Source organism: Cyclopterus lumpus, chromosome 15, assembly GCF_009769545.1.
Source record: "Cyclopterus lumpus isolate fCycLum1 chromosome 15, fCycLum1.pri, whole genome shotgun sequence".
Taxonomy (NCBI): domain Eukaryota; kingdom Metazoa; phylum Chordata; class Actinopteri; order Perciformes; family Cyclopteridae; genus Cyclopterus; species Cyclopterus lumpus.
In genome coordinates, this window is record NC_046980.1 from 21,614,120 (window position 1) to 21,637,753 (window position 23,634).

A 23,634-nucleotide genomic window follows, 5' to 3' on the forward strand; every position below is an offset into this window, starting at 1 on the left:
TTTTACGACTTCACGCAGATATGTAGGATATACTTTGAATGTGCATCGAGTTTTAAACATGAGCAGAAATCGTGCTGAAACACATTAAAACTAATTAAAACTAACTCATTAAAAATACATCATGTATCATGTATAGGGATTACTTCCCCAGACAAAAGACACAAAAGAGGGAGGAGTAGATCGTGTTGACTCAGCAGAGATAATATGAAATGAAAATATTTAATCTACAGGTGAACAAATATTTTAAAGCAATACAGAACGCCTGAGAGCCTTCTGCATTGCATTAGATGATGAATTGTCCTTCTCATAAATAAAAGTCATTTCCACCAAGAATGGGTGCATAGAAATTCACCAGAACGCAGGAAATTAAGAGTTTGAAGCTCAAAATGTCCCTGGGGGAGGACCCCGAGACTCCTGCTTCATAAACCGTGTGAGCAAGGTGACTTACGGGGAGTTGTGCTCGGTCTCACGCTGCCCCCTTGTGGAGAGCCCTGGAGGAGACACACAAGGAGGCAAATATTCAACAAACCTGATATCTGGGAGGACAACCCAACATAAAAAGAGTGTGAATATACAGGAAGAGAGTGTCGCGGAAAACATGCAGCGAAGACAACCACGTGCCACAGTCAATATCAATATTTGTACAGGGCAGTTAAGTTATTGAAATGCCCTCTGGCTGCTTTGTTGGTTTTCAAGCTCCATCCCCGACCGACACGTGCGATATTAAAACGTTGAGTATTCATGTAGCGAATGTGGAAGTGTGGTAACCAGGCCAGTGCCTTGCTGCCGCGCCCTATCGTTGCAATAACGCTCGTTTCCTTTTATATATATAGAAATATATAAAGACAGAGGACATAAAAGATATCGGATTGTAATTTTGAGATTGGAGCAATAATCAAAAATAAGGAAAAGGAAAAAAAACATTCAAAAGAAAAGAAAAGAGTCAAATGAAATAAAAAAAATTTGACAGGGATAAAATTGAAAAAGAAACATAATAATAATAATAATAATAGGAACATAGTGCGTTTTGTATTATGCAAGATGTGAGTACTAGAGCAGATCCCTTGGCTGTAGAAAGAGAGCCGTCATTGGGGAACGTACACAGCTAATGAAATTGGGTTCGTACGGTGGTTTGGGGTTTCACACCGAAACCAGATACAATGCAGCCGGACGGGAAGGCGGTGGTCTGTTTAAATCCAATCCGGGACACACAAGACTTCATACTTTATTAGTAATCAATCACACGTTCACAGCTTTAACGGCACCATTCATGGGACAGCTTGCTTTGATGGCGTTACAAAGATCTACTATATAGAAGGATGGTTTCTTTGCTATAAAAATAACCTTGCTGATATTAAAATGAGTTAGGGAATGGTATTTTCTGTGTGTTATGATTCGATTTTTTTTGTATTTAACCTCCATGGTGACTCTGTCATCAGTTGTCGGAGCGCTTCCTCGCTTCGCCGGCCTCGAGTTGGATTTGGAGGACGCTTTAGAAGCAACTGTATCAATTCAAACGTGCAATCCGCCGTTCCCCTTTAAGGGGGAGGAGGGGGAGGACGTGAGGGAGAACAAACATATGTTAATCGGAGCTGCATCAGTAGAGCATGCGGAGGCAACACCAAGGCCACGGAAATTGGCTGTGAAACACTTCCCACTGCTCCTGTTGAGCTCGGCCAGCACGACCGATTTAGGAGACGTCCCATTTCAGATGCCGATTGAGTCGAGACACAAACACACAAACAAAAAAGGCACTCAAACGGTCAGTGGAGCACACAGATGATGGGGGACAGAAAAAGCAGGACTTGCCAAATCCATCTAGAATTCCTTGGACGGTGTCAAACTTGAGGTGCTTTTTAAAGTCTGTATCTGTGCTCGTGCCACTCCGAGTTAGCACGGGACGGCGTGTTTACACACGGCGGTAAATAAGCCAACCTGCAGAACAGAGGACTCGTGTTCCAGCTGGAAATCTCCAAAAATAGGCCTAAATGGAAGAAGGAAAATGGGAACGATACCAAACAAGCCCCCCCCCCCCCCCCCCCCGGGGTCACAAAGCTGCAAACCTTATACAACTTCTTCCAGTCTTGGAGCGGAGCTTGTTCCCTCCGAGCATCGGGAACTTTAGTTATTTCCCTTTAGAATAAAATTAACTTTAAACCCCCCCCCCCCCTTAACGGACATTCCTGTAAGGAGTGCTTACACAGGGGAGGGGCTCAACTCGCTGTGTCCTCATACGAACCCCGAGATGGTGTATATACAGAATAAAGAGTCTTTAAACCCTCTTACATGTGATAGATAATGGGAAGATGACAGTGTTCAACTGGCTGTATAAACACACCAGAGCAAAGACGCCCCCCCCCCCCCCCCCCCCCCCCCCTTTTTAGGAAGAGATGCCTCAGAGCAGAGCCAGACAAAAAAAATGACGTCCATCCAGCCCCGTGAAAAGAAAGAGGAGCGAGGGCTCTGGGACGTCCCGTACAGGCTAATAAGAGTCGACTTCTGTGAAACTGCAACATCATCAAATCTGAGAGGCTTTTGGCTGTCTCTTCTTCAAAAATGGGCTCAATTTGGAGAATGTCTCCGACAAATGGATGATGCTGTTAAGGAGATAGCAAGTTAAACCGAGGAGCTCAACAGATAACAGCGTTGTCGGGTTGACGTTGTTACATTAGACCAGCGGTCTCAAGACAGAACAGGATGAGAATCACGCAAGATGTTGATGTTTTCTTTAAAAAACAAAAAGAAGCCCCGATCTCAGACGTCTCCTGGTCGTCTCGAGACCCCAAATTCACAAACCCAACAAACCATTCGTATTCATGCACTAAACTAAAATGCCAAAACAAGCAACTGTCAACAAGACCACGGTCGTTCCAACACGTCACTGTGGACCGGGAGGCTCATTACCTACTGAATGATGGGCACAGCGAGTCCTTAGTCCACGTACAGCAGGTCCCTCTGAAGCCTCCTGGGGCGTCTGGCTCAGCTTTGAGGGTCTTGTCTGGACGGTGACGGTCCCAGCTTTGACCTTGACCCTCGCTATGTTACGGGGTCTGTTTGTTTTTGACAACAGGCGTGCCCAGATGGACCCGTCACCACATGCCACCTGGGAATGTGGCACCCACTCAACAACTGTGCAGACCACCATATAAAATCCCCCCCCCCCACCCCTCTGGAAAAAGCTCCAGCAGGGCCAATAGATGAGAGACAGACAGACGGCTGGAATTCACTACTGGATGAGTCAACCGCCCGCGAGGTCTTAATACTGCATGACGAACGACTGCAGTGACTTTTACTGACCGCATGCTAATCTTTAAAAATAAATACTTTTTTATTATTAAGATACAATGTATGTGGATACTTCAGTTTGAAATATATCAGGTAAAAAACTAATAGTTATATTCATTATCATTTCCACGACAAAAAAAACCTCTTCTAATTGCCATCAGTTCGAAAGCCAAAGACAATCAGGAAAGAGTGCGTCTTTACATTGTCGATTAGCTTAGCTTAGCATGAAGCTAGCCTGGCTTTCCTAAAAGCACAGCTTCCTGTTTGTGTACGAATTTACCAAATCGGATAAACCGTGATAGTGAGTGGGCTTTTAAAAGAGTTACAGTTACCGTTCATGCTAAGCTAAGCTAACTGGTTTCATATTGAGCGTACACTCATTAGACAGGCATCAATGTTCTCCTCTAACTATTGGAAAGAAAGAGAACGAGTGACTTGTGGATTGGGAAGAGATGGGATTGTCACTTTATTGTAATAAATAAAATAGCAAGAATCATCTTAAATGACCGTAATAAATTAAATAAAATGACCGCTTCTATGTGGCTGTGATCAGAAAGGAACTTCCATCTTATTAGATGGTATCCAACAAATGTATCTGACCACATATATTTGTTTGGGTTATTGATTCCCCCCCCCAGGAATGCTTAACGAGTCAATGTCCAGTGGACCAGAGCAGCAACAAATATCAGGCTCCAGATTCTATCTGCCCCCCCTCCCTGTGAAATCCACAGAGACCCCCCCTGTGATGGGTTTCACACAGGGGGGGTCTCTGTGTCGCGGTCAGAGGCCCCCTCCAAAGTGAGCCATGTTAACACAAAAGAGCTCTCGTCACACACTCAGCTGCTCTGGATGGGGGGGGGGGGGGGGGGGGGGGGGGGGGGGAGGAGGAGGGGGGTGTTGCGTAACGCCGCTTGGCTTCTGCTTTGTCAACAAATGGCAGAGGGGAGCGAAGCTGTCCAGCGCCGTGCGTGGATCCCACCAGATAGCTCCAAACATGGCTCGAAAGGGCCGCTCCGGAGCAGCAGCTTATCCCCCTAATTGAGAAGAGCCCCCCCCCCCCCACACACACACTCACCCACCCACCCTTCCAACTCTCTTCCATAAACAGCCTCCACGCTGGCCGGGCAGCCTGGGATTCTACACATTCCTCGACCGAGCTATTTGAAGTTCATTTCAAACAAGTGCAGCATAAAAGGAAATGTATGTAACTTAAAGGCCGCAGTCATTACGGGCCTCGAGGTAGGATTACGCATTCATGTTGATAATGGAGGAGATTACGCCGAGTCTATATGAACGGCGCTTCGACGGCTTCATTCTTCCGAGCTCACCTAATGAAATTTCCCAGACTTAACGAGTTTGTCGGGATCCAATGGCATCGCCGTCATGTTTGTGACCTTTAGGCATAAAATATCCTTTATCTGAGGCACCAAAAAAAACAAAAAAAAAGAGGGGCCCCCCTCAGAGTCCCTCGCAGCCTGCCAGCGTGTCCACGAGAACCCCCCGACGGTTATTGGAACGTGACCGTGGCCAGATCCCCGGGACGGGGGGGGGGGGGGGAGAGACGGACACTCGGCTAGCACGGTGTGAGGGTCCTCGGGGAGGACTGCGGCCTCGCTCCTAACGCGCCCTGCTAGGCTTTTAGAGCCAGTGGAACAAGAATGCCAGTGAGCTGACAGTTTACCCAGGGTGATACATCTTCACAGCGAAGGGCTCCAGGCTGCACTCCAAGGAGTGAGAATCACGGGGTGAACGTTAAACAGAATACTCAAGTAGCCCTGCAGTGTGGATGTTTTGACCCTAAATATAGCTCTCTGGGCACCTATGTGACAGGACCACTTGATAATTGAGTCATAGGATATGGCGGCTGAACGTGAATATGAACGGCGATGTGATAATCCAGCAATTCAAAGTGCCATAAAGGCATCTTCGTGTGAAGGGAGCGCGCGCCAGGTCTCCATCATCCGTCTATTTCAGGAATGCCGGCCCCGTCTGACTCGACTCCGTCAACAACGGCCCGGGTTCATGCGTAGCTGGCGGCGCAGATATTACAGTTTCATTATTGTTCGTCGTGAGTGATTTATAAACATGCCACGCATCGCTGTCGCCTGTTAATTCTGGTCCGGTTCGTGTGATGATGAGCAAGGACACATGCGGGTATATTCCAACAACTGGCGTGGTGATTGCTGTTGTTTACCCACCAGTCACATGTAACATGGGGGGGGGGGGGGTGGAGTGCTTCTTAAAATCCACCTCAAGCATAAATTGTCTTTTCACTGCCTCGTTTACATGCGACCCTGATGGGGGGCAGGGGAGGGGGTCTTGTCTTTGTGCCACGAACCTTGGAAAATCAAAGCATAACACTTCACTTTACCATCCACTTCAGCCCATGGCAGCAGATGGAGAAACCAGACGACTGCATGGGGGGGGGGGAGATGGGGGTTGCTAAGCAACCTGTTGTAACATCAAGATGAGTGAAAACAGAAACCTGGTGTTTAAAGCTATCTGTAATTCACAGCAAAGACAAGGCTCTGGTCCACGTCGCACCAACCCCCAGCTCCACTGGGCGGATCTCTAATAAATGAGGGTGATTTTAAGAGATTTACCAAGAAGAAGAGTATTTAATATCATTAAATCATGTCTGCTATTGTCCAGTTTTGTTCAAGATGACTCTCATTCGGAACACATGGGTGCAGTGAAGACAATATCTCTCTCATATGTGTCAAAGTGTCAGGTAAGAGGCGCTCGTTTGGCCTCAGCGAGCAAATTCTAATGGCGTGCGTGTTGATTGAACTTGAATACACTGTATTGTTCATCTTTTCCAATGTTTGGTGTCAGATTTCCAAACCAAACGGAGATCATCTTGGAAAAAAAGGAGGCCGACCTCCTCTGGTAAATCTTTGAAATTCAGTTTGTGAGATTCATGTCCCCGAGGGTCGCTGCTCTCAAATCTCGGGGGGCCTGCGTAACTTGACTCTGAACAAGCTTCATGAAATATTAACAAGTGTGCTGGGTTCATCCCAACAAGGTCCCCATGCTTACTCAACAGGTTATCATTTCTGTTCGTCCAGCTCAATAAGACTGAGATGCAACACGGTGACCTTGATTCGTTGTCTCAGAAACACCTCGATACTAAGTAGTACTCAAGTGCTACTTTTTGTTTTGTCAATCTCAACCGAAAACTCTGCTTCACACAGTTCAGATTATGATTTGCTGTAAATGGGGGCGTTTGCAGTGGGCCTCGGGGGTCCGGCTGCTCTTTGAGTTAATGACAAATAGCTCCCGGCGGAGCCACTATAGGTACCGTATAGGACTTCCATTTCCACTCGCAAATCTCCTCCGCTGAACGTAAACAACCCGAGGTCTGCTTCACACGCATCTGATCTCCCACTGACTTAATAATACTCGGTAGTATCTGTGAACAGAGTGAAATAGTGTTCCACAAAACGGAGCAGAGCACGCACACTGTCTGTTAACGAGTAGCTGACTGAGGCCCTGTTGTCTCTGGGTAAACACTGGCTAGAAACACTATCTCTATCCAACGTGTCCATAGGATAAGAGATATTTATTCCACATCGCAAAAACATTTCTTTTTTAGGACTTAGGCCTCCGTCCTCGAAGCGGTTGATGAATTATTTGTGTCGTGGGTTAATATTTCATCACGCTTGTGTAGCATCTTGTTACTCACCATAAAATCACCATTGTAGTAAAATAATGAACGAAAAGGCAGGCGAACAAGACGCCTACGTCTGCTGCGTCTACGACTGTGGAGCTTATTTTTATTTTACTGGGAGGCGCAACGCTGCACTAAGACATATTCTGAAATGTGCTAAAAGGACATTAGTATATTATGGATTATTCCAGTATTTGTTGGGGGCTTTTTATTGATAATGTTTTGAAGTGAAGCATTTGTTTTTCATATTTTCCTAATCCATGTTTCATTTCACACTCTAGAGCTTCCTCTCTGTCAAATATTTTGTGTGGGAAGAAAGAAAGAAAAAAGGCCTATTCTGTCCGCGCTTTGTAGCGCTGCAAAAGCAACAACAAAAGGGTCAGTATACTTGATTGTCTGCGTGTCTATATAGGTCCACACTTGTGCTGTGAGGCAGTTGTTCGTGTCACATGCAGTTCATTATGATGCCTCAGGCGGACCTGTCAGACTGGAACAGGAAGTTTAACATGCAGGTCCACTGTGTCAATAGCCAATAGCTGCAGAGACTACACACTAATACTATGGTGCAGTTACACACCACAGCTGCTGGTGCAGGCAGGCACGCACACACACACACACACACACACACACACACACACACACACACACACACACACACACACACACACACACACACACACACACACACACACACACACACACACACACACACACACACACACACACACACACACACACACACACACACACACACACACACACACACACACACACACACACACACACACACACACACACACACACACACACACACACACACACACACTACAACCTAAAACTTGAAAAAAAAAGTATATTATGGATTATTCGTTTCGGATATTTTGTGGGGCTTTTTAATGCTAATGTTTTTAAGTGTTGAGCTTTTGTTTTTTATATTTTCCTCAAGGCATCTCCACCTTCAAATCTATCCGATGAGGAAAAAAAAAAAGGCTGCGGTGCCATCTGACAACACTGTGCTAAAAAAAAAAAAAAAAAAAGATATTGAAATGCTCCTCGACGAACTTGTTTTTTTTTTTTTTTCTCCTCACACCTTCGTGCCGCATAACACGCGTCCATAACGGTCCCGATGTCACGGCCTTATTCCCCCATGCCTCCCCGTGACTCACTGGGACAGTCGCCGATGAGGCTCTCTGCAACCTGCCACCAGTAAAGAAAACAACCGCCTCATATGGAAGGATTCATTCAGTCATTTAAAGAAATGATACCGGGGCAATGTCGAGTCAGACTGGAGCATGGGGCTCGCCTCCTGGGCATTTGGCTTGGTCGCCCCGTGAGGACTGCGGTAACCGTCCCAACGCAGAGCGCCTCTCTCCTGGCGAAGTCTGCTGAACGCACGCTAAGTGGATGAGTGGTGACTCAGGCACATGCATGAAGTGGCGCTAGTTGTGCACGACACGGTAATAACACACAGTCAGCTGTTATGGTGCCAATTTAACAAATAAATTAAAAAGATGCAACTAAAAATGTTTAAAAAAAAAAAGAAGGTAGGCATGTAAATAAATAACCCATGTCCAGAAAACCACCAGAGCCGCAGCATCAGTGACGCAGAGCAGGAGCGTGCTTACCTCCGTGTGACGGTTATCCAGCGTTCAGCTCGCCGCCGCTGCAGACACACTTCGCTGCGCTCTGCCCTCCACCGGCGTCCCGTCAGCGCTTCAGCCCTCACCGGCTCGAGGCTGCGTCAACGCCGCCGCACTACGCAACCTGCACGGGGGGCTGGGCCACCGCCTCTTCACAATAAAAGACCTGGACTCAAGTCACTTTGTAATAAAAAAAAAAGTTGCAGCTACTAAAAGTGTTCGACCTGGTATGATGGAGCGTTATTATTGTTGTATTTGTTTGGGCCACTTGGAGGCGGCTGAACAACATGGCTACCACATGGGCTAGTTACCTTAAGGCCTCCAGGAAACAGGGGGCCTTATGTGACATCATTAGGAGTCCCGTGTCATACCACTTGATGAACACGAGTCCCGAATAGACTCCCACGAGCTCGTGTGTCGTAGCCATCGAGCCCTGACAAAGAATTAGCTGCTAAACGCACGCGCCGTGCTCACTAACTGTTAGCAGCTAGCTAACAGCTAGCTTTACCCAGAAACAGGGCTGGTAGTGACGGAGGAGCCTCGACCCAGCAGCGTGAAGCTGAAGAAAACTATTAGCTAAAGATGCCGACGTGCTCAGTGGAGTTGAGGGGAACTACGGATAATTAATTAATTAAAAAATATCCAAAGGGTTTATCATCATGAACACAGCCTTTACATTAGAGGTCAGAGGTCACTTGAACCATCTAAAACAGCCAATGCAGAGAGTCATTGATCAGCTTTGACTGGAGCACACTTTTTTTACAATCACATTGTCAATAATCTTTTACACTGAACATCTGCACTGGGTTATCAATCAAATACATAGTGAATTATTCAATAAACAGCACACCCTGTAATTTAAAGCATGGTTTTATGTATTTTACCGGTGAAGATTTTATTTTGAAAGTTTTGACCAGAAGTCCCAGCTGGCGACGCTCTCTCTCACTTTATACAAGTGTCTCTCTCCCCCCACAGCTTTAGAGGGGAACGATTTGGCAGCCAGGAAGATTCTTTCATATTCATAGCAGTGAAGTCATTTGAAATGTCTTTACATTGCTGTGTGCTTACAAATCTAAAGTTTGCACATTCATGTTAAATGTTAGTGAAATCCAAAAAGAGAATATGGAGCGCCATCAAGTGACCAAACGTCATACTGCACAAGAATACAAATACTGGTTGCAAAAGAGCCAATTAAGAGAACACATTCAAGTGCAGAAAATAAACACGTTTTTTATAATATTTTATGATGAAATTCAGAAGTTAGAAAAATTCTGATGTACAAAGAATGTACTTCCTAAAAGGTTATTTTATCATCGATGTAAGAAAGATATACAAATATCACAACCAAACTGTAAGTTCTTTCAGAGGCATAACAGTGACATCATTTGAGGTAAAATAAGTACAATATAATGCCAAAACAACTTGCAATTATGTACCAGCATAATTATAAAACAGTTCAACTCAGTTATCAGGATACACACTACCAATTAAGATTACAATTACCAAACCAATTATTTGCCTTTTTCCCTAACACATTAAACTTAAGCTCAATAAGAAAATGTTTACTTTACAGTTGCCAATCAAATCTGTAAATGTCCCATGGTTATTAGAGGTAAAACACATGTTTTTACGGTAAAAACACACCACACCACTGGATATCACAGACTCACTCCGCCCCCCGACACACAAACATTATGGGAACTCAATTAAACCGATACATGAAAATAACTAAAATCAAAATTCATTCATATTCGCATTGTCTTTACAGTGGAACACACCGTCCTTGTAAAATAATCCTAACTTTAGAAGCTGAAGCCGACGCGTGTCAATCAGCGCAGGCGTCGAGGTACCGGGGGGGCCGAGTTTGTGGGTCTCTGGCTGGGTCTTTGAGGAAGTGCTCGAGTCGGGCAGGATATGTAGCGCTCGTTTAGCATCTTCTCTGGCACCCTGCGAGAAACAGACAGTAAGGTCATCGACACGGATGCAGTCGTAGATGTACAGCTAAGGATGGCTAGACTGGGACTTCCAATTCTTGCCACATAGAAACAGAAACATCCAGACTTCGAAACTACTGGTTCATCCAATATGCCGGGCCATTTATTTATCCCTGAAATTCTGACTTTACAACTCACTTCACTAAATCCTCGATAAGCACATCATCAGGAAACACTCCATAAACTTTCATTGTTATGCAGACGATACTCAATTATATCTATCGATCAAACCAGAGGAGACCAACCAGCTCGCTAAAATTCAAGAATGTCTTAAAGACATAAAAACATGGATGACCTGCAACTTCCTGATGTTAAACTCAGACAAAACTGAAGTTATTTTACTGGGCCCTGAACACCTCAGAGATCAATTATCTGGTGATGTGGTTTCTGTAGATGGCATTTCCCTGGCATCCAACACCACTGTAAAGAATCTAGGCGTTATCTTTGACCAGGGCTTGTCCTTTAACTCCAACGTTAAGCAAATCTCAAGGACTGCATTTTTTCATCTACGTAACATTTCAAAAATCAGGCACATCTTGTCTCAAAAAGATGCAGAAAAGATGGTTCACGCGTTTGTTACTTCCAGACTAGATTACTGCAACTCCTTATTATCAGGCTGCTCTAATAAGTCTCTTAAGTCCCTCCAGTTGATCCAGAATGCTGCAGCTCGTGTACTTACAAAAACTAAGAAAAGAGATCACATTACTCCTGTATTAGCTGCTCTGCACTGGCTCCCTGTAAAATCAAGAATCACATTTAAAATTCTCCTCCTCACCTACAAAGCCTTGATTGGTGATGCACCATCATATCTTAAGGAGCTTGTAGTACCATATTGCCCCACTAGAGAGCTGCGCTCACTAAATGCGGGGCTACTCGTGGTTCCTAGAGTCCTAAAAAGTAGGATGGGAGCAAGAGCCTTCAGTTATCAAGCTCCTCTTTTATGGAACCAGCTTCCACTTTCAGTCCGGGAGGCAGACAGTCACCTCATTCAAGAATAGACTTAAGACTTTCCTGTTTGATAGTGCTTATAGTTAGGGCCGATATGAGCCGGCCTCCCACCTTGGCCCTGCTGATGCCCCGCCCCCCCTCCTCTCTACCTCCTTCTGTTTCATGGATTGGAGTTCCATTCATACATTGTCATATTCATGTAATGTGTTTATGTAACTTTGTAATGCTGTTCATTCTGTACACATGACATCTATTGCTTCTGTCCATCCGGGGAGAGGGATCCTCCTCTGTTGCTCTCCTGAAGGTTTCTTCCCTTTTTTCCCTGTGAAAGGTTATTTTTGGGGAGTTTTTCCTGATTCGATGTGAGGTCAAAGGTCAGGGATGTCGTATGTGTACAGATTGTAATGCCCTCTGAGGCTAATTTGTAATTTGTGATATTGGGCTATACAAAATAAACAGAATTGAATTGAGTCACACCTACGCGGTCCCAATGACCTTTGACCTATAGATCCTAATCAGTTCATCCTTGAGTCCAAATGGATGTTTGTGCCAAATTGCTGCAACCACGGCTATCGCCGGAGCGGAGGCATAATAAAAAAGGTACAATCTTGTTATGCCTGTCCAGGCTGATTATTTAACCCATAACAGTCATCGCAATAGAACCTACACGGTACCTACAAATAGGGAAGAAGAGACTAGAGGAAGAAGAGCAAACGTCTCCGCAAACAAAATGTGTTCTCTCAGCTCTCACATCCATTTGAACGGAGTTTGAACTGAAACCATTACAATAAATCTATTTACAATTTGAATACATTTAAATGTTTGATTAGTGTGGGACAATGAAGCTCGACAAGAACAACAACAACAAATCCCATGAATCAGGTGTTGAACGCTCAGCTGGCGGGTAATGCTACTCTGCTAAGCTAGTTAGCTTTAGCAGGGGTTTAACTGGGTTAATGGGGGGGGGGGGGTGTTCTACATCCTTGCATGATTTAGCTGCTGCCTCATTTAGTTATGTGGAGTAACAAATTGTGTGGATGTCAATTAATATATATATATTTTGTACTGTAGATAACAGCTAGTGTCGGGGTAGATCTGATTATGAATCTCTAGTTTTAGCGAGCGGTGGTTATCACTTCCTCTCACACTCACAGGTGACGTCTAGTCGGTTGTTGTGATGCGTGACGGCGTGTTCTTCCCTCCACAGATTACACCACCCGAGTTCAGTAACTGTGGCTTTGGGTTTTCAGCTCTGTTTGTTAGAAACAGCTCTGCTTCCCAACAGACATTATACATTTCTAAGGCATAATAACGGTCTAAAAGTCAGATTCTAAACACAAAGACGTTATTATAGCATTTTGCCGCTTATTTGAATATCCTTTGGCGCGTGAAAAGGTTATGATATATACATAATGTACTGTCTCGTGTCGTATACGCTGCATCTTATTGTACGGGTTGTTTAGTATCATATGGTGTCAGTTTATTTGCTTGTTGTGTATGATACAACTGTATCGCTGAGAAAGTAAACAAGGCAAATAGAATATATATATATATATATATATATATATATATATATATATACACACATACACACACACACACACACACACACACACAGTACATTATAACATGATACATGTAATGTTTTCAATGGCTGAACCAACTAAAAGTGCATCAGACTTTATACCTTCTTTTGCTGCAGTACACTCACGTATCACACTTTTTAAAGAGATACTAACACCTCTACCATTTCCCATCACACGACTGTAACTCTGCAGTCGGTTGCACAGAAAGTGATAGGAATTCATTTATCGTTAGACCACTTTGAGATGAGCTTTCACTTCCAAGTGTTGTCAGGTTGTGCCGTTCTCACCTCTGAAGATAAATATATCTTCACACAGCGTGAACGTCAATGCCTTTATTGCTTTCTCACGTAGGCTTCCTCCCTCATGCACAGCTGCGACTCACTGGTGGGTGAGCGTTTCCCCTTTATCATTTATTGTAAATGCTGCCCGTAGAGTATATATGGGTAAACATATAGTTAAATATGTGTTGGTTTCCCATTGGCTTTCTGTCACCAGTGAGACGTTAACGTTAAAACGAACGGCAGACAAAAACAATACGATTAGTTTGCTGCGCCGCATTGTTGTATGTACAGTTGTGTCAAACTATATTATTCGACGCTGCGTCGCATTGTTGTATGTACAGTTGTGTCAAACTATATTATTCGACGCTGCGTCGCATTGTTGTATGTACAGTTGTGTCAAACTATATTATTCGACGCTGCGTCGCATTGTTGTATGTACAGTTGTGTCAAACTATATTATTCGACGCTGCGTCGCATTGTTGTATGTACAGTTGTGTCAAACTATATTATTCGACGCTGCGTCGCATTGTTGTATGTACAGTTGTGTCAAACTATATTATTCAACGCTGCGTCGCATTGTTGTATGTACAGTTGTGTCAAACTATATTATTCGACGCTGCGCCGCATTGTTGTATGTACAGTTGTGTCAAACTATATCGTTCGACGCTGCGTCGCATTGTTGTATGTACAGTTGTGTCAAACTATATCATTCAACGCTGCGTCGCATTGTTGTATGTACAGTTGTGTCAAACTATATTATTCGACGCTGCGTCGCATTGTTGTATGTACAGTTGTGTCAAACTATATTGTTCGACGCTGCGTCGCATTGTTGTATGTACAGTTGTGTCAAACTATATTATTCGACGCTGCGTCGCATTGTTGTATGTACAGTTGTGTCAAACTATATTGTTCGACGCTGCGCCGCATTGTTGTATGTACAGTTGTGTCAAACTATATTATTCGACGCTGCGTCGCATTGTTGTATGTACAGTTGTGTCAAACTATATTGTTCGACGCTGCGCCGCATTGTTGTATGTACAGTTGTGTCAAACTATATTATTCGACGCTGCGTCGCATTGTTGTATGTACAGTTGTGTCAAACTATATTGTTCGACGCTGCGTCGCATTGTTGTATGTACAGTTGTGTCAAACTATATTGTTCGACGCTGCGTCGCATTGTTGTATGTACAGTTGTGTCAAACTATATCGTTCGACGCTGCGTCGCATTGCAACGTCAGTGAACTCAACCAGCGGTCTTGAGACTGACCTCTCCGGGATGCGCGGAGGAATCCTGGGTGGAGAAGTGAGGGGCGCCGCGTCAGGCGGCCGCGCGGGGCGTGGCGGGGGGCCAATTTCTGTCATGTCCTTTTGGATAAAAGAAAAACACACTTCGATAAGGCCGACCTTCCGTGACACTCCCATCACAGCAGAAACAATCAATTACTGGACAATCTTTTGAATTGACAAAAACATTTGAGTCATTTTTCAAGCAGTAATGCCAAACACGCTCTATTTCAAACTTCTCAGTTGTGAGGATTTTTGCTGCATTTACTTTCTTTTCTTTGGATTATTAATTTGTTTTTTTTTTTATGGCTTTTATTGCCCTTATTAGAGCCGATGAAACAAATCTGTAGGATGCCCCTGTTGCCATAAAATATGTGAATTAAAAAGAACACCTCAGCTCACCATCGAGTACCAGCTGCTACTTCTATTATAACGTCTATTGTGTTTTTAATGTACGTTAGTTTTAAACGCTCCTGTCTGGATGTCAACGTACCCTTTTTAATATGTAAACTATGGACACATTTCGGACTTTTAGACTCAAAAGGTAGACGGCAAAGTATTTCCTGTTCTATATCGTGTGTGACATTTTTGGGTATTAGTATCATTAATATTATTTTCAAGGCAACGCCTCGGGTTTTAGGAACATATTGATGACATCTAATCGTTTTTGTATCAAAACAATATGAATAAGATGAATGAATAAAAGAAGAAGAAAATATTTGTTGGTCGCAGGCCTATCCACCGACATCAGATAAAAAACACTTGCGATACGAGTTGGGAGTTTAAATTAGTTCAGTTCTTATTACACTCTGGTGGTTTCTGAGAAACCGCTGGGCCGTGCGTGCCAAGCTTCAAAGATTTCGCAAGAAAGAAAAAAAACGTGGGTGTTGCAGAGTGATTCTTTTTAATAACTTTTAAATTATAAGTACATCTGTTTTAGGAACAGAGGGGCCGAAGTGCCCAGTGAATCACAGTGAAGACCGGACCTTTACGTCTCCCTCTCTGTTGCACATTTAGTCACGTTGTGCATGTTACTTGTGCAGAGGACGGGGTCAAACACGTGCAGCGCCACAAGAGAGGGCGGAGCTAGGCTTACAAACATTAATGCAGCAATAATAACCCATCATGGAGCATCTTAGTCTCCAGTGTCACCCTTTCTGATGTAAAAAAAAAAAAAAAAAAAGACTGCTGTCTGCACTGAAAATGCTCTCGTTGTCGATTCAGGCTCACCTCAAAGTCGGGCTCCGTCCCGCTGCTGTAGCTCAAGGTGCTGTGAGTGCTGAGTCGGTTGCTCTCGGTACCTGATTTAAAAAAAAAAAATGGGTCAATGCGGGGAGAAAACACGTGATGTTGAGCCTCGACGAGGTCAGCGCTTGTGGTGAAAGACGCTGAACCAAATGTGGATCGAAATACCCGTTTTGACGCTACGGTTGTGTAACGATCCAAAAGCATATTCATTTGCACTTTTCTGGTCATTTTTCTTTTAGTTTGAAGCAAGTTTGAGAAGGAAAAAAAACAACTAACAAATATGATATTCAATGTTATTCAAAAATGCAATATGGGCCCAATATAAGTGTTTAAGGGACATTTTAACATTTAAGAGCAGAGCATTGACGCAGACTTGCTCTCCGGGGGGGTTCTCAGGAAATCTGTTGTGTAATTGGTCTTTGATGCATAGATTTACTTATTCAGAGACAATGTCGAGAATAAGGAGCGAACCTCCTCGAGACTAAATACCCATTTGTATTCTCTGTTCTTTCTCCCATTCAATCTAAATTGTATTCATAGAGGGAGTGGAAACAGATGCTAAAGTGTCAAATACATCTTTTGGAGGTCAAGACACCTGTCGAGATCAGAGGGGGAATCCTTTCTTCAGAATAATTTGTGAGCGTCTAGTTTCCCAGTGCGGCGAGAAACCAGTATCGGATCAGGATGCATTTCAAGACCGTCAGAGAAGGAATAGCAATGGTGTTAGGATGCCAAAATACATGCAATGAAGTCTCAGTGACATGTAGTCCTTATTAATTTTTTTTATGATTCATATTTGGACTTCGTTGCCTTCACTTTGGGACCTCCAAAGACAGACAGGTAATTGGGAGAGAGAGGAGACGCCACTCAGCAAAGGGCCCCGAGTACACGGTGGTGCTGGCGATAAACTAAATTCACTGAACTCTTAATATTTGTATGAGTGCCAGAAGCATTAAGTCACTAAAAGGGATTTTAACATTTTTTTTATAAATGGTGCAATTTAGTGCATTCTGTCATATGCAACCACATGATTTTCATCCCTAGAGAAGGCACCAATTCATGCAGGAGAATATCATAAACTATTTTATTTGACCAAACTATTTCTCTCCTTACTAAACAAACAGCATTTTAACTATACAACTTATTAGACAAATTAAAACAACAAAAATGTCTGTTAAGGTAACCAGAGTCTACATTTTGTAAGTGACCAGGTTGTGTGGTGACGAGAGCCAGAAGTCCCTGAGGTGATGGTGTTACTGGATTTAGTTACAGTTCTGACCACAAACAAACAAAACAAACAAACAAACAAACAGACTCACTGGATGTGCTGGACGTGCTCCCCGTCTGCCAGCTGCCTCGCTGGATGCTGTGCGGCGCCAGAGGAAGAGGAGGCGGAGCCACCATTCTGGGTGCCGAATCGTACACAGAGCACTTTAACGCCTCATTGGGGCCCCAGTAAAGGTTCCTCTGCAGCGGAGCACTTATCTCATAGTCTAAGAGGGGAGAGTCCACATCAAATTGAAGCATTTATTCTAAATAGACGATCTGCATTCAAGCCATTTGATTCACAATGAATAAAATAAATATTCAAATAATAGTCAAATTATTCTACCGAGGTCCTTTCCGGTCTTCTCTCTCTCCTTGTGGCGTCTGGTGATGCTATCTCGTAATCGCTTCAGATTTTCCTGAATAAACAAACAAAACCAAACAGCACCCATGTTAGACACCCTTTTATTGACCACCAACCAGCACTGAGCGCCCATGAAGTCCACAGCGTGCATCTACCTGCTGATAGCGTATGGAGCTGGATCTGCGCTCATGGTCAAACTGCCAGGCCTTGAACTCTTGGACGGCCTCATCCACGGTGATCTCCCCCACCTTCACCCTCTCCTGCAGAGAGATGAGCTGCCTCTGTCCAGGTGTCTTCATCCCAGCGTAGGGGTCATAATCAGGAAAGGGCGGGTCCGCCCCAGACTGAGCTGGAGGGGTGGAAAAGGTCGTCGTGAAATGTAATTTCATGCCTTACTAGAAAACAACGAAAGGCCTAAATAAACCCCTGAAATGTTAACATGTACGGGCGATTAGATGCAGTGGCGGAGGAAGTATTCAAAAATGGTTCTAAAGTAAAAGAACCAGCATCAAAATGTACTCAAAATACCCACTTTAAACAGGAACAGTATTTTAGAACAATTGATGTTACATTACTGGATTATAACTTGATATCTTTCTCTACACTATGAAGGCGGGGTTAATCTACGTTACTTTATATACTGATATAACACATCAGATTGTTTTGGTTTACCTGGTAACTAAAGCTGCCAAACAAATGTGGTGGAGTGGAAGTATAAAGTAGCATAGAGTGGACATTCTCCTTAAGTCGAGCACTTAAGTAAATATACTCGTGACATTCCACTGGTGATTGGTGTACAGATTGTGTTTTCGTACATTACTTTAGTGATATATTAAAAAACACCCCGACGTACTGACGCCACATTGTTAGTATTCCGAGACAACGTTTACAAGATAATAAACTGGAGCTTCTGTGTCTGTCTCTACGGCCTGTTCTACTAACCTTCTTTTGTAGTACGTTACAACATCAACATAATTATGTTTGGCTCCTTCCAGTTTGACTAAAGAAACAATGACTCAAACTTTACCTGCAGGACATCCCGTTTCCATCGTTCTACTCTGGGATGCAGCTTTATCTGAAAACACTGTCAGAAATATGACGTTTAGGCATGGAGAGCTATTTGATGAAAATCTGATGTGATTTTGGGACAAAGAAAAAAAGAGACCGCTCGATACCTCTGGAGATGTAGGTCTGATGCTTTTCAAGATCAGACATGGACTCGGGTCTGGGGATGGGGGCTGGTGGGCGGTTCAGGATTTCTGGGATGCAGCTGCTGTTTGGATCCACAGTATCATAGATATCCTCCGGACAGACGTTGTAAGGATCCTCCTCTTCTTCGACTTCATCCAAGTCATTATGACTTCCCTTTTCCTCTTCCTCACTTTTAAGGCGGTCGTTGTCGTCCTGGTTTACACCTGCATGTGGTTTCGCTGAAGGACACATTCACCCACATTATATTATAAATGTTGCTTTTAAAAAAAAAAAAAAGGCAGATATTTCGAACGCATACCTTGGAAGAACTTCCTCAGCATTGCTTCTTCTGGGTTCTCGTCTACTGCGGTCATCACCTCGTCTGAAAAAATGCAATTGTTTCACCAGATGTTTTGTCAACGTCGCCATTGTCAGAACGAATGAATAAAACCATGTTAATCTTACATAGGTCCTCTGCACATTTAGGGTCAATCCCCAGCATGGACTCATATATGTCCTCTGAGCAACCCGAGTACTTCATCATGATATCTTGAGAGTTCTCTGACATCAGCTCATACACGTCGGCACCTTCCTCCGTGTGGATGGAGTCCTCAATGTGGGACTTGAGCATGTCTGCCGTCTCCTGGGTTAGTTTGGACACGAGAGAGTGAACACAGAGTGAAGTGAACACATCCGACAGGTCGTGCGACGCGTCACCGGACTTACGACAAACTCGTCCATGAACTGTCTGAGCTGGAAGAAGCCGCTCTTCTCTGCCAGCGTGTTGGGGTAGTCTCCTGACTTGTTCATCACGCTATAAGCCTGCAGAGCCCCGGGACACTGAAGCAGAATGGTGGTCAGCTTCTTCAGGCCGTACTTAGCAGCGAAGTGGAGCAGCGTGGGAAGCTCCTCACGACGCTGATCTGAAGGACAAAAGGCAGTCAGATAAAAAAATGCTCCAAAGACTGTGTGTTGACTCCTAAAATAAGCTTTTACGCTCCGAGATCCAAAAACAGGCATAGCCGATGTGGATCTGATATGCTTTCAGATGCTTCCAGATATGTTCTCCTGACAGATCTGCAACAACGGCACATCTGTGTCGCCACCCCCCCCCCCCCAAAAAAAATATTTGGGGAAAGCCCTCGAATAAATTAGCTTTGGCATGTGTTGTACTCACATGCCGCCATATTGTCTTCTTCAATCTGTCTGATTCCAAACAGCTGAAAACCGGTTGCAGGCATCATGGACTTCAACGAGTCCGTGAGCATTTTGTCCAGTGATTCCGTTGCATTGGACGTCAAGTCGAAGGCCTGAAAGTACACGCATGACATGGAGAGCTATAAATACGATCCATAAGTTTGACGTCATAATGGGCCTCATGCAGGAAGCAACATTTCAACACATTTCCTCTTATTTGTGTTCTTATTTTGTTAGCAGTTCCCGTAGCATGTCTATTTATGATTTTTTTTTGTTGCTGCCGTCTGGTTGAAAGATACGATGACAAAGAGGCCTTACATTGTTGATCCAACACGAGGAAGCATACGGATCACAAACGATGCACAAATATGTTCTTACAATGATTTAATTACTAAATTGTCGTGGGCAAAAAAAAATACTTCTGGTTGGTTGATCCCAATTAAAAGTATGACTCAGATGACTGGCTCTTCGATGCCTTTGGTTTTTCCTGTAAAAAGGCATCTCACGTTTAGGTTTATTTAACGCTGCCTCCACTTCCCTACTGCTGCAGTTCTTCTTCTTCTGGCTTTTATTGAGGGGCTTCTTTCCAATCGTTGGACGTGTGCCAGAGTATTTAACACAACGTGTTGAAAGGAGGCGATATCTATGCCAATAATACGCAATAAGCCAAATGAGAAACGAAGGAGGATGATTCGCCGTGAGGCTCCCACCTGGCAGATGAAGTCCACAGGATCTGCAGCATCTTCAAGAAAGCGACTGACTTCCCCCATCTTGGTGTAAAACATAACGGGCGTCAAGCTGACGCAGCATTGGGAAGTGTACATGGTGAGTGACACCACTCCGGCAGGCATATCTAGAGGGGAGAAACAGAACACGCAGTCATCTCGGATTGCAGTTTTAAAGATGGTGCCACCAACACACAGCTGAAGGTCCGCTGACTTTCTGGAGACGCTTACCAGGCGCAGTGACACTTATAGTGTACTCGTTCTCCACAGTGCCCGGGACCCTTTTTGGAGCCACATTTTCAGATGAAAACTCCACCTCCGGTGCCGTCCGATCGTCTGCTTTATGCGTGAAAATGATAAAAAGTGTCTCCCGTCCCTAGAAAATAGAATGGATAAAGCTTCTCAGTGATTATTTTACCTATTCATCAATGCATATTTCCACGGGTTAATCGTCTATCTCACTCAATGAAATTCAAGAGACAAAAAGTACGAATTAGTGCTGAATCAAACCGTAGTTACACAACGTATCGGCACGGAGGCAGCTGTGGTCCGTATGTTATCTTTTGATGTTCTTATTATGTAATCCCTGCAGTCTTACCCCACACAGGAGCCTGTTTGGCTGAATGGTGAGACAGGTGAGCTGCGTGGGTGTACTCGGGTGCTCGCTTGTTGAGTCCGGCGCGCTCGCCGGTTCTTCGTCCCTCTGGGCGGCTTCTTGGCGCTCGCCTGACGCCACTTGCCCCGTTTCACCGGTGGCGAGATTTTCAGTGGAAGAGGCAGCTGTGACGGGCAGCTCTGACGCAGCGACAGCCTCGCCCACATGTTCGGCCTTCCGTCGCCCGCCTTTTGAAGAGAATTATAATCCAAAATGAATTACTTTCATGCTCACCCAGATATCCAGTGGAAGCTAAAGGCTCAGTTTATGCACAGAAAATACATTTCCTCTGCCGATTGTTTCAGTTTGATATGCTGAAGTACCTGAAACTTCTAACACAATCTCAACCCGATGTGGGGGGGTGGGGGGCATTTGATAAACCACAGTTCTATTCTGAAAACTGCTAGTCCTGTGGATCAACCTAATTAACCAGGTCATTGTTCCTGGGAAGGCGAGATGACGATGATGAGTATGAGTATTGAGTATTGACTGACGAGCAATTTTCAAACGTTTCCTGTTTTCTTGTCAGATACTGTATGAAACTGTCTGCTGCAGTGGCGTATAGTTCTACCTTTAACACATAAACCAGTAAATGTGGCGTTTTTGTCGGTTGGCTGAACCGTCTCTGTAATCGTTTGCTCTTTGGACCTCTAATCAGCTTTATCTGAACAATAAAAAAAAGTCATAACCTGTTGGGGAGGGGAAGCTTCAGAAATACAGCTATAATAAAAACGTCTTCAGAGGCACACAAACAAATCAATAAGTGCGATGGGCTTTGCGTACTGTCAGCGATGGCCTCCAAAATGGTGGCGACGTAGAGGGCGGGCTCGTCCTCGGCGTACAGTTTCCTCCAGCTGGGCCAGTCCTCGAAGCAGTCCGCCGGCACGTCGTCCTCCGACACGCCGCACAGCAGCGCCACCATGCGGTGCGGCGGGCGAAGCGGCCTCCGCAGGGGCTCCCGCGCCCCGGGGTCACGGAGCATGTCGAGGAGCGCTCCGGTGAGGAGCAGCACGACGCACCCGCAGCTCCGGAAGCGGTCAAAGTCGCCCCCGCGGAGCCGAGCGTCCGGGTCGAGCGCGTGCAGCCAAATGGACCGCTTGCGGAACTTTCTGGAGGATTTCAAGATCTGCTGCAAGTAGGTCGCCCACTCCTGGGCCTCGGCCGCGTGCAGAATCAACAGCTCGTGCGGTTCGGGTTTCCCTGAAAAGCAGAACGATCAGTATACGGACAGAGCGTGCATTCAGACGGGGCGACATCGATCGCCGGCTCCCTAAACACTGCTGCCACGTGCCATCAATCACAACCCCGTCCACTGATGACACGACACCCGCCATATTGTGCGGCAGCAGCTAATGTTTGCTGTGGAAAAGGGGGGGATGTCAAGGTGACTGGCTGGAGAGTGAATGTCCGATTTGTTTGACATACCAGCGCCGAGCCGGCAAGGAGCAGTGCAAACATCGCCCCGTGTCAACACTGTGGGAGTAATTTAGTTTGACTCATTACCGTGTAATCAGGTCACCTCTGTAGCGCTAACGGGGACAGGAACCGGGTTTCTTAATTAGAACGTGGGTCCAAGTCAGACTCTAAAATAACCTTCATGTTCATTTGACCATTCAGGAAGGCCGAGACGCCGGCTTCCTCTTTTTTTTCTTTCATGAAGCGCGGAGAAGTGTCAATGGGAGTTAAATTGCGTAAAAATACATTTCATGATAAGACATTGTTTACAATCCATGTTGGCGTCAAACGAGACATTTTCTTCACCATGTGAAAGTGACTAAAAAGACCGTTGCTCTGTAGAAGATGTGTCGTATTTACCTGATCCAACACCGCGGTGGGGTTCCTCCATGGTCGCCGAGTGTGCAAAAATCACCCCACGAAAGGCATCATTTGTCCAAATATGTCCTTTTGGTGTCTGAGGTTCACTGGAGCTTCTGTCCTCTTCAACTGAGACAACATCAGCTTTCACCAGCTGCACTGCAGCCCTCTGCTCAGATGTATTAATAGCAACACTTGGTTTCCTGATTTTGGTGACACTGCCCCCACTTCCTGAAACGGTTAAAGAAGTGAGTAAATGCACGTCTTGTAACGCATAGCATTATTCACTTGTAGGCTGTGGATCATTCAGGGGGGGGGGGGGGGTGGGGGGGGGGTGGGGGGGGGGTGATTTAGGGGATACAAAGAAGGGGTAGCTGGCTGAGTTCAGGCACAGACAGTGACGCAGAAAACAGATTAATACAACGCCTTTAGTCTGTTGTGTAGGACGCACTTTTGCTTTCTGTGTATTAAAACACACACACACA

General features: G+C 44.8%; 1 protein-coding gene across 1 annotated transcript; it reads right to left on the reverse strand.

Annotated features, from left to right (window-relative positions):
* Positions 1–9,799: 9,799 nt before the first annotated feature.
* Positions 9,800–23,380, reverse strand: pik3ap1 (phosphoinositide-3-kinase adaptor protein 1). The gene is made up of 17 exons (XM_034552083.1): positions 23,150–23,380; positions 22,118–22,534; positions 21,278–21,522; positions 20,911–21,055; positions 20,665–20,807; positions 19,935–20,067; positions 19,484–19,680; positions 19,223–19,400; positions 19,077–19,139; positions 18,742–18,996; positions 18,594–18,650; positions 17,722–17,915; positions 17,549–17,621; positions 17,256–17,429; positions 15,919–15,989; positions 14,672–14,769; positions 9,800–10,542 (listed from the first exon to the last, which is right to left on the reverse strand). Exons 1-17 carry the CDS (start codon positions 23,178–23,180, stop codon positions 10,425–10,427), a joined length of 2,592 nt encoding a protein of 863 aa, XP_034407974.1. The 5' UTR covers positions 23,181–23,380; the 3' UTR covers positions 9,800–10,424.
* Positions 23,381–23,634: the final 254 nt, after the last annotated feature.

Excerpts from the sequence above, each read along its gene's own strand:
- pik3ap1 (XM_034552083.1), bottom strand. The coding sequence starts at position 23,180 with ATGGAGGAACCCCACCGCGGTGTTGGATCAG. Across the intron at positions 18,997-19,076 it reads GCTGAGGAAGTTCTTCCAAG|CGAAACCACATGCAGGTGTA; the intron begins GTATGCGTTCGA and ends TGTGTCCTTCAG. Across the intron at positions 17,916-18,593 it reads GGAAACGGGATGTCCTGCAG|CTCAGTCTGGGGCGGACCCG; the intron begins GTAAAGTTTGAG and ends CCACCCCTCCAG.